This window comes from Polypterus senegalus, chromosome 3 (assembly GCF_016835505.1).
Source record: "Polypterus senegalus isolate Bchr_013 chromosome 3, ASM1683550v1, whole genome shotgun sequence".
In the NCBI taxonomy this organism is placed as follows: Eukaryota; Metazoa; Chordata; class Cladistia; order Polypteriformes; family Polypteridae; genus Polypterus; species Polypterus senegalus.
The window spans coordinates 73,596,632-73,608,609 of NC_053156.1; the positions used below are offsets into that span (position 1 = coordinate 73,596,632).

At 33.2% G+C, this 11,978-nt stretch overlaps 2 protein-coding genes across 2 annotated transcripts; both read left to right on the forward strand.

Annotated features, from left to right (window-relative positions):
• Positions 1-1,059, forward strand: LOC120526513 (trace amine-associated receptor 1-like). Its single transcript, XM_039749677.1, has one exon. It carries the CDS (start codon positions 1-3, stop codon positions 1,057-1,059), a length of 1,059 nt encoding a protein of 352 aa, XP_039605611.1.
• Positions 1,060-10,937: 9,878 nt separating this feature from the next.
• Positions 10,938-11,978, forward strand: LOC120526789 (trace amine-associated receptor 1-like). Its single transcript, XM_039749935.1, has one exon. The coding sequence runs from the start codon at positions 10,938-10,940 to the stop codon at positions 11,976-11,978; it is 1,041 nt and encodes a 346-aa protein (XP_039605869.1).

The window sequence follows — 11,978 nt, forward strand, 5'->3', positions numbered from 1 at the left end:
ATGAGAAGAAATATGAACTTGAACTTCACTTTGAATGAAAATTCTGAAATTGTCCAGTATTGTTATGATTCTGTAAAAAGCTCATGTCAGAAACGTCCTTACACAATCTCTGTCCGTATCCTTATATATGTATTTCTTTGGATGACAATCATTGTCACTATTGTTGGAAACCTACTGGTGATTATTTCCATTTCTCATTTTAGAGTACTTCACTCCCCAACAAATTATTTTATATTGTCTTTGGCAGTTGTTGATTTATGTTTGGGAGGATTTATAATGCCACCTGTTATGGTTCGAAGTGTAGAGACATGCTGGTATTTTGGGGAATTCTTCTGCAAGTTTCACCTCAGTACACTTATCATGCTTTGCACTGCTTCTATTATTCATCTGTCTGTTATATCTATCGATCGATACTATGCAGTGTGCCACCCATTAAGATACAAAACAAAGATCACCCTATCTGTAACTGTTAACATAATCTGTACCAGTTGGGTTCTTTCTGCTGTGCTCGGATTTGGAATTGTGTTTCTAGAGTTAAATTTAAAGGGTATAGAAGACTTCTATAATACGAATATTAATTGTGTAGGCAGCTGTATTCTGATGCAAAATGAAATGTCTGGACTGCTTTCATCCTTATTTTCTTTTTATATCCCTGGATTTATTATGGTATGTATTTATATGAAAATATTTAAGGTAGCAAGAAGACAAGCAAGGTCAATCAGAGACACAGCTCGTCCCACACAAATTACTGAAGAAAATGGAGACTCAGCATCCAGCAAAAGAGAAGCAAAAGCTGCAAAAACTTTGGCAATAGTATTAGGAGTCTTTCTAATATGCTGGTCACCTTTCTTTGTGTGTAATATAATTGACCCCTTTATACATTACACAACATCACCTTTATTGATAGATACTCTTTCCTGGTTTGGGCTCCTGAATTCAACATTTAATCCAATTGTTTATGGTTTCTTTTATAGCTGGTTCAGAAAAGCACTAAAAATAATTCTGTTAGGCAAAATATTTCAAAGTAATTCCTCTAGAATAAAACTATATGCAGAATGATCTTTGTTACAAATTCATGCATATATTTCTGGTGTTTCACAGCTTAGATAGAGAGTTTAGAAAATGCGGAAATGAATAAACATTAAATATTACATTTTTTTGTTTCAGTTGTTTTTAATCAAAATGCTTATTACAACTTACTCTATTTTGATTCAGCACATTACTTCAGCTGGGCCTTTAAGATAATTGCTTAGCCGAGTATTTCTTGTTTGTATAAAGTACTGATCTAATGTTAAACAATGTGACTTATTTCTCTTTTATGTCTGCCTTAATACAGTAAGTTCTGCCAAACCGAATACATTTCTATGGTAATTTTTTAATGAAACTAAACTTATAAGCATTCAATAAATATTTAGTTTGTTTAGGCATTAAGAATTGATTTTATTTTTCTGTTTCTGTCACTTCCTCTTTTTACTTCTTATTCCTCCAATATTGTGATCTATCTTTTACTTACTATGATTCCTTTATTAGTGTTTTGAATGCAAACTTAAAAATCAAAAGAAGCAAACAGGAATAGCAGGAAGTATTATTAAGATTTAGCTTTGAACAACAGAGTTTTCTACTGAAATGAGAATGCCCATCAGCTCAGGCATTTCTGCCATATGCTTGGCTTGGTAACAGATATGTGAAAATGTAGTCCATTTTCACATGCATGGAAACACACAAGAAGGAAGTTATTTAGAGACACCCAGTTTGACTGCATGATTTATGTAATATGATAGAAAAAATGTTTTGTAGGTATGCTATCTAAAATACAGCTGAAGTCATTTAGGTTATGTGGTGGGATCAGGGCGGCACGGTGGTGCAGCAGTAGTGCTGCTACCTCGCAGTTAGGAAACCTGGGTTCACTTCCCGGGTAATTGTATCCTATGCTGGTTCAGTCTGTGGTTTGCACGCAATGCTGTAAAGATCTCTGCAACCTTGTAATCAATAGGTTGTCAAACTATGGGTCACAACCCAGAGTTGTGAATCACAATAATAGTAAATTAAGGAAGGCCTTGCAAAGGGTCATCACAGCCTGCATGTGTGATTCTCCAAGAGGACCTAGGGAAGACAATCTGCGTCAATTTTCCAAAGTGGACAACCAGAATGACGTTTGGCAATGATTTTCCAAGGAAGCACTACACCCTTCCTCCGACATGAAGCTCTGCAGTGATTGTGAGTCACAAACATATTAAAAGGTAAAATTGGGTTGCGAGATAAAAAAGCTGAAGAACCACAGTTGGAATGGAATAAGCGAGCTTGTAAAATTGTTGAAATGTTTGATGAATGAACCTTGCATTTGTCATTCAAAGTATCTGGACATCTGTTGACATTCAGGTTTCTGTCTCACCTCAGTGTGAATGGAAGGAACGGTATTTCATTTTGTGAGAAAATACTTGATCTCCATATTATACAGATATTTTATTCAAATAACTGCTCAGTCTAAACCTCCATGGTAGTTGGAACGTAGCACATCTGATGTCACTTCACTTTTTTGCCATGCCATAAAGGTTTGATTTGATTATAGCATTAAATTAAAATGTGATAAAAGTATATATGTTTATTATCTTAAGGTAAATACAATTTCTGAGAAAACAAGCTTGTATGGAAAAAATTGATTACTTGATTTTTGTTTTTTTAAATGACTGGTTATAACTGAACTTAAAACACATGTGATACTGAAAGTAGCTTGAGGTACTCGAATGGTGAAGCTGTCTAAATCTAACATAGAAAAACCGCACATCTGTTAGTTTCCAAAAATAAATATTCCATTCCATTTACTGACAAAGTAACATGGCATTATGGAAGGATTTAACACTAGAGTCCCTGAAACCTACGAAAAAAATTGTTCTCCCGGGCCACCTTAAATTCCTTCACACCTCTCTATTGTGTTGTAAATGTGTCACTCAGCACAAATAGGAAGCAGCCTGCTATCCCATCCACCCAACCACCGTAGCTCAAGACGGACAAAAAGTTCTCCCAGCTCAAGTCTGTTTATCTGGGTGTGGGGTGCCTTGAGTTGTATAGGGTAAGTAATATATCATTATTTTTATATTTGATTTGTATGGATTTATTTTTCTGTTTTATTTATTTTGGAACAGTGACATTTAATGATCTGTCAACAGCCAACGTATAAAAGAACCTATAGCAGATCACATGCCATAAATTGACATTTTCATTGTATAGCTCAGCAGTTCATTTTCTGTGCATATTAGGTGTAGTGGTTAAGGCTTTGGTCTTTAAACCCTGCTACTGTGTGACCAGGAACAAGTCACTTTATTGTAAGTCGCTTGGATAAATTCGTCTTCCAAGTAAGCATATGTAAATATGTTTGAGATATGAGAAGATATTAGTTTCTTTGGCATGCAAACTGCTAACAGATGTGGTTTGGAGGACACCACTTTCCACTTGTATTTTACAAAAAAAGGAAAATATTTGAATACTGAACAGTGAAAACAGCTTGAAAACAAACTGCCAGATGCCCTACTTTCCATTCCACTCACTGAACAAAGCATTTTTACTTTCTGGAAACAGATCTCAGACAACAAAATAGCATGGAGCCCAGACTTATTTATAAATAAATGCTTACCATCACATGACACACAAACATGCACACAGGACACGACCCTTGTATTGGATGGTGTCAGAGCAACTGAAATTCAAAGTAGCGCTGTTGATGACATTATCATTGTACAATATCAAAACAGTAAAATAGATATACATAAATTATAAAAAATAAACTTGATAACGACACTCTTCTGATACTGTGGCATCCAGCTCATGATTGCCTGTCTGCATTCTCTGGATCCAACTGGCTAAAATGAGTTGTTCCTTACTATAGCTTCAGTACTGGTTTTGCTAATCCATGATGTGCTCTGTACCATAAAAAAAACTTGATCAAAACTAAAACATAGAAATAAAAACTTAGTAATATGATCAAAACTAAAACATAGAAATAAAAACTTAGTAATATTTTTAGAAAGTAATCAGTTCAAACATCCCTTTCTGAAATCTGGATAAAATAAATACATTCTTCTCTCTTTCTACAAAACTTTATTCTTCTACTCAGAAATATACATAGTATGGTCACTCATTTCAAAAGCTCTGTGGTCTTTCTGGTAGCTTCTGTTCCATCTATTCTGCTTTCATATCAACATTTTGTGACCTCTCTATTTCTGGGGCCTTCAAAGAAATTCATTTTGTTGCATCTGCCAGTGTTATTGAGGTTACTGTTCCCTGGTGATGCGTTTCTTCCCACACAAGGTGAATTTTCCTGCCTTTCTCCAGAATGGGCTATGTCAGTACTCAATTGACATCCCACACTCAATTGGCATACCTCACAGTAAACTTCCCTAATAAAAGGCTAAATAGTGTTTGAACTCTCCCAAATTCCATGTAAGGGGCAAAAGTACTCTGTATTTCACCTTGAGGTTCATAGAAAATGCTGCTTACCAGTATGACATCTGCCTAATACTTATTGTAGGCCCTCATCAGTATCGAAAATTTCACCAAAATGTCCCTCTGCATGGTTTTGGAGATAGGGGAGGTTATAGACTCCTACAACATAATGTAGATGCAAAATCTGCCAAGGCCCCAATATTTCCACAAATTTGTCAACAAGGGCCTGAATAAACTTTAAATTCAAATTTTTTATTATTAAGTTGACTGTATGCAAAGAACTTCTACTTTTGGTAACTGAGGGCTGTTATGTGACTACCAATGGATGTTCATATCTCCATGGGCTCAAATCAGTTTTTCAGATTAATTGAATCCTTTTATGGTTTAATCTACAAATGGTACAGTCTCTAAAGCAATATCCTGCTGTGTGATATCTACGGCCCCCAACTGCCGGATATCTTTGAACAACAGCTAATTCTAATCTTTCAAACTGAGCACCACAAGCTTTGCTCTTCTCCGTAAGGCTGTTGGAGTAGGTTAATCTTTTTATGTGTTATGGGAGGACCAGTCAGGAGCATAATTATCGGGCATTGAAGCACAAGCAGTTTACTCGTATCATGTATAATTTGAAAACAAATACTTTTCTAATTGGGGTATGTGCAAATCCACCCTCTGACTGCTGACTGTGTTCCTGTATGCCCAAGTCTATGTTTCCATGTTGGCAGTATTTTTGGTGCATATGGTCAAAAGCATTGGTGGAAAGGAAGCAGATAGAGTATCCTCTATCTTCATATGAAAAATGAAAACACTTTTATGCTTTCTTTTTGGAGATCGCACTGTCTCCACTTTCTCTAACACAAATATTCAATTAACTTGTATTATATTTTTGCTACATGTGTAAAAGGAAAAGAAAGACTAATTTTTGTTTAATAAATGTTATTCCTTGACTGTTGACTCCCTCCCACAGTATTCAATTTGCATCCCTCACAATAAACTTACCAAGCTGGGTTAATACCTAAACTAGCTTCATTTTAACATTTTGGTCCACATTGTTTGTTAACTTGGTAGGTTCTTAATAAACTCTGAAATGGCTGTTTAAGTATTTTATGTTATTGTGAATAAAAGCATCTGCTAAATAAATAATTGTAATGAGTTGGTAATAACTGAAGATCATTACAGTGCAACATTTAGTGCACTGAGTTACGATATTTAATTTGTGAAACACATACTATCACACAATACCTCAGTTTCTATAAAAGGCAGTTGGCATCAAGGACTAAGAAGCCACATAAATGAGGGAAAAATAAAATAATGAATGTATTTAGTGCTTTTAAGCAGTCAATAGTAATTTCACTTAAGTATTCCTGACATGTATCGGGTTCTGCTCCCTTTTTTTGATTGCATCATTTAGAATACACAGAGAATCTATTTTTAAGAAGGGTTGTGTTTTCACGTTTGTCTTTTAATGAAATGGGTGCAGTTACTAGTAAAAGTAGTTGTATAATAAAAAAAAAAGTTCATATAGTATAAAAGTACACATACAGTAGCACCAATAATTTTCACCTACATTTGAATATATTTGAATGTTTACTTATTTTTAACATGAGTATTTTTGGCAAATTAAGAAACACAATAACTGAAAAGTTCTTGGTTTTTAGATAAAATATTTGTCCTAATACATTTAAATGTTAAAAGTACTAATATGTGTTATTTCTACAGAGCAGTCATTTTCCACTTCACTTACCTGTGCACCACTTGGAAAAACAAAAGAAATGTAACCAATTTTGTCTGAAATGTTTTAAGCCAGGCATCAGCTAAAAGCATGGTTATCATAAAGCCTTTCCAGCAAGCTTTGGGTGAATCTCTGGATGAGAAACCAGTTCATCAAGTTGCCTGGGTATATTTGTAGAATAGGTTAAGGAAATAAAGCAAAAGAATATGTTTTTTAAAATAGTGACCATGTTGTTATTGCTAGCCTTCCCATCTGTCATCCACACTGTCTTATTATCAAAGTCTCTGCTCTTATGAGTTGAAAATTTGTTCTTTTTGGGTCTGATTGGATTTTCAGAATTGAGGTAAATCCTTGCTGTAACCATGAAAAATGTCATGTCTGACTTGTCCTCTTCATTGAAGGTGGACAGTTTGTAGTACTTAAATTATGAAGAAAAAACAACAAAGTAGGAGTTAAACAACAACCCTTTGATTCTCCTTTGTGCTGTTCTGCACGATTATGCTTCACCAAACACAATATTATAGCAGACAAAAGCAGAGTAAGTAATATTAAGCTGTAGTCATTTTGACTTTTATTCTGGCTTCAGTCAGTTCAGATGATTCATTTGCTCTGAGCCAGCAGGTGTCATTGGTGTGCAAACTGTAGCACACAGAAAATAAAAATAAAACCTACTGGAACACCCGGCGTCAACATTTTGAGTTCTAAAGTAGTCTAATGAATCTTGTCCACGTGGCCCTAGAAAGCAACTATGCAAAATCTGCTCCAGATCGATTAAAGGGTGAAGAATTGTATACAGACAGAGCATACAGACAGACAGAAATTCAGTCTTTCTGCCTCTTGTTATGTGAATGCTAATTAAAGGGGTGTCAGCTTTCCTTCAAGCAGAGATAAATAATTTTGTTGCTACCTTATGAATCTGAGCTCAAGGAACGCTAATAGAAAATTGTCCTGCTGACCAGAATATCATTTATCTTGGTAAATTGTTGGAGAAATTACTGCAGACATATTATATCGTATTCGAGTGAAATGCAAAGTATGTAACTTACATCTTCTCTGAGCTGTCCTTATTATTAGTACATTAGGCGATTCAGGAGAGAACAATTAAATTTAAAAGAACATTTTCTGGTAGAACATTGACTCTTAGATTTATAATTTCCATTTTATTATGTTGTATTGATTCTGAAATACTGTGGTGTAATATTAATACAAGTTGCTTTAATGCTTATATGTGTGGGAAAATGTTAATTGTGTAATGGTGTGAATTAAAAATATGAATATACAGTAGATTATGAGGTAGCTGGTATTCATCTGGTGATGCCATAGGGTTAATAATATGCCTTGAGTTGAATTGTGGTTAATTCTATAGTGTAAATAAGTGCTTTAAAGAGAAAACCGGGTAGCAAATTGATCAAACAAAACTACAGCTTTCTTTTTTTTCTTGTTAAAGATACACCACAATTCTGAAATTGTTGTATTATTATTTAATGTAATAATTGCCCTTCTAAAATCCAGCTTTTCTTCACAGAAGTATAATATACCCAATCTGTGTGAATTTCACTTTTTTTTTTTTATTTAAGTTTATTATTTTTATTTTATTATTCTTCTCAGAGGTAGGGGTGCCTTATCTACTGCTGTTGAGTATTCCAGTAGGGTAAGCACAGAGGCATATGCATTTGCATGATTCATTATTCTGTAACAAAAAAAATTGTATGAGGGTTGTGAAAAATAAAAAAAAAACAGAATGTATTGTTTTCTCTAGATAATGCCTTGCTTCTTATTATTTTGAAATAATTTTACTTTTGGTACTTGGGTATTTTCAAAAACAGATACTTTTTTACTTTTGTTCAAGTATGTTTTAACTTTAGAATTTCTTACTTCAGTGAAAGTAAACATTTTTGTATTTACTTTTACTGAAGTAAATTTCTGAGTGCTTTTTACAGCTCATTATGTTTTAATGGATTAATAATGTGCTTTAGATAGTCTAATTACTTTTAAAAATAATGAGTAACCTAATGCAGTACTTATTTTATTGAAGTTGATGAGATAATACCTGTGTTATTGTTATCCCAGCAGCACTGGTTGTAAGGCAAGAAGCAAACCTACTGGTAACGTCACTTCTTTGCAACCAGAAAAAGAGTGTGCTGCGTAGAAACTGGTAAAATAAACATATTAATAAAGTATCAGTATACTTTTAAATTAGTTACTTGCTATAGATATGTTAAAACAGTGTGATCTGGTGACACAATGGCCACTGTTCATACCATGATTTTATCGGTGGTTTAGGTAGAGGATGTAAAAAGAGATTGGATTTTATTTCACAGTACTAGAGGGACTTTTTCATGAAGATCCGTGTGTGAGCTTAGAAATTAATATATGCTGGCTAGTTAAATGTGCAGTTTTTCTTACATAAAAAGAAAAAGTAATACACTGCTTCTTAATGCCTTATTTTTAATAATCAGTAACGTTAAAACAAATTTAGTTGTTCTTTTGGTAAATAATACATAATGTAACTAAGTTACTTTCAAAAGTATTGAATCTCCCACTATGGTGCTTTCATTTTAAGAATTCATAACCAAGTTGATCATTATTTTGGTGGATCAATCCCCATTTAGTGGAGGACCAATGTGTGCTCTACTAATAGTAATTATGTAGTAATTTACATACATTATACAGCATACAGTAAATCTGTCTAGATGTAACATAGTGAACAATGTATAATCATTGATCATTTTATTATTTGTACTTTATCCTACAAAACATTTTAAGGTCAATTGTAACTTTTTACCTGAGAGAAACGATCATCAGTGTCTGGGTTTTTTTTTTTTTTTTGGTATTATGTTGCTTGATGATATCTCAATGTGTTATGATTGCACCATCTAATTATTATATACAGTGAGTCACAGCATGGCAAGCTATATAAGCAATGAAGCACTGTATGATTTTCTCTTGTGATGTGATGAAAGAAGGACAGCAGCTAAAGTAAGTACAGATATTAGCATTGTGTATTTTTGCATATGCTTTTGTTTTGGAATGCCATATCAATTAAAATTAATCTTTTTTCAAATTTATTTTTATGACTTATAAAAGTCAATAACACAGTTTACTTTGGGTGAATTTGTGTTGTTAAATTAGCCACAGTGTGTGTTACCGTTACGGACTAGTGACCTGTCCAGGTGTTGTTTCTACCTTGTGCTTGATGATTGTTAAGAAACTAGATGAACTTTCACAATAAATAACAGATTATATAATACCTAGTGAAAATTGTGGCTGTTTATGCCTCAACATATATGCATTTTTATATTTATAAGGTGTCACTGGTAAAAACTACACCTGCTCTCATTTAGGTAGTTATAGGCTAATGATTATGTTTGTCCTCATTGTCTATGGATTGCCAGACTGTTTAGTAGTCAAAAAGAAGCTGATGAAAATGAAGGAAGTAATGTAAGAAGGTCTGCTAACTATAAAAGAAAATCAAGGGATCTACGTAAAAAAGCTACACTTTACAATTATCTTTCAATAAAGTTCAAGGTGAGATGTACAGCCAATTTCAGCTCCAAAATATTCTTTACCTTTAGTGTCCAATTATATGGTAAGCCAAATTAACATTTACAGGTATCTTAAAATTGAATTTACTTTTTAAGATATCTGAAACTTGCTTTGAAATATTTTAAAATAAATACTCAAATGGATTTCAAGACATCTCAAATACATTTTTAAATATCTCAAAATAACTGTGCCTGTACTTCAAGATTTCTTCAAATGAATTTTCAGATATCTTAAATTGACCAATCATGGTATCTCAAATGCATTTCAAGATAGCTCAAAATCATTTCCTGTAAAAATGCCTATGCTTTCAATGGAACTTCCTGTTTATTATAAGATACCTTAAAATGTATCTGAGATATCTTTAAATGAGCAAGAAGTGATTTTAAGATATCTGAAAATGTATTTGGGATATCTAAAAATGGACAGGAAGCTGTTTTGAGATATCTGGTGTAATCAAATTGCATTTAATATATCTTGATATGCATTTCAGATATCTCAAAATGTACAGCATATCATTTTAAGATATTTTGAAATCAATTTGAGATATCTAAAATGCATTTTTTAGGTATCTTTAAATTCATTTTCAGATATCTTTAAATGTTATTTCGTCTTGCCATACAAACAGGTATAAATTGACAATAAAATCGAAAAAGAGATCTAATCACATATTTCAGTGCATACATTTTAGTTTTTTCAGACTCCAATCAGAGAGGGTATTAGTGCCAGTCCCTTAGCTTATAGGAGAAATAATACACATTCTGCCCTTACCTGCAAACTGTTTGCTGATGTTACTTGTTGCTTGGTAATAACAGCACAAAATATAAATCACATTAAGGAAACACGTCTCATTTTGCTTTCATTGTTCTGTACACACAAACTTTGTTAACTGGAATAATAAGCTGGATACAATTAGCACAGCAGATTCTATAGAGAAATGTCATTAGGATTGCAGAAGAACAGTAGAAAAGGTCAGCCAGTTGTCAAATGCCAGTTCTAGTAATTCTAGTAAAAAGCAAAAGTTATTTATTATGAAATTGGTTTGAACAAACTTCCAACCACTGAAATATAAATAATGGTAATATATAACTGAAACAAGAATACATTTTAGAGAGTACATAGAAATTGTTTACAAGAATGTTTACATTGTTAAAGATAATTTATTTGTCACAAATTATAATAACCAACATTGTGTTTTATTTTAGGGGCAATGAGAAGAAATATGAACTTTACTTTGAATAAAAATTCTGAAATTGTCCAGTATTGTTATGATTCTGTAAAAAGCTCATGTCAGAAACAACCTTACACAATCTCTGTCCGTATCCTTATATATGTATTTCTTTGGATGACAATCATTGTCACTATTGTTGGAAACCTACTGGTCATTATTTCTATTTCTCATTTTAGAGTACTTCACTCCCCAACAAATTATTTTATATTGTCTTTGGCAGTTGTTGATTTATGTTTGGGAGGATTTATAATGCCACCTGTTATGGTTCGAAGTGTAGAGACATGCTGGTATTTTGGGGAATTCTTCTGCAAGTTTCATCTCAGTTCAGTTATCATGCTTTGCACTGCCTCTATTATTCATCTGTCTGTTATATCTATTGATCGCTACTATGCAGTGTGCCACCCATTAAGATACAAAACAAAGATCACCCTATCTGTAACTGTTAACATAATCTGTACCAGTTGGGTTCTTTCTGCTGTGCTTGGATTTGGAATTGTGTTCCTAGAGTTAAATTTAAAGGGTATAGAAGACTTCTATAATATGAATATTAATTGTGTAGGCAGCTGTATTTTGATGCAAAATGAAACGTCTGGACTGCTTTCATCCTTATTTTCTTTTTATATCCCTGGATTTATTATGATATGTATTTATATGAAAATTTTTAAGGTAGCAAGGAGCCAAGCAAGGTCAATCAGAGACACAGCTCGTCCCACACAAATTACTGAAGAAAATGGAGACTCAGCATCTCGCAAAAGAGAAGCTAAAGCTGCAAAAACACTGGCAATAGTATTAGGAGTCTTTCTAATATGCTGGTCCCCTTTCTTTGTGTGTAATATAATTGACCCCTTTATACATTACACAACACCACCTTTATTGATAGATATACTTTCCTGGTTTGGCTACCTCAATTCAACATTTAATCCAATTGTTTATGGTTTCTTTTATAGCTGGTTCAGAAAAGCACTCAAAATAATTCTGTTAGGCAAAATATTTCAAAGTAATTCCTCTAGAATAAAACTATATGCAGAATAA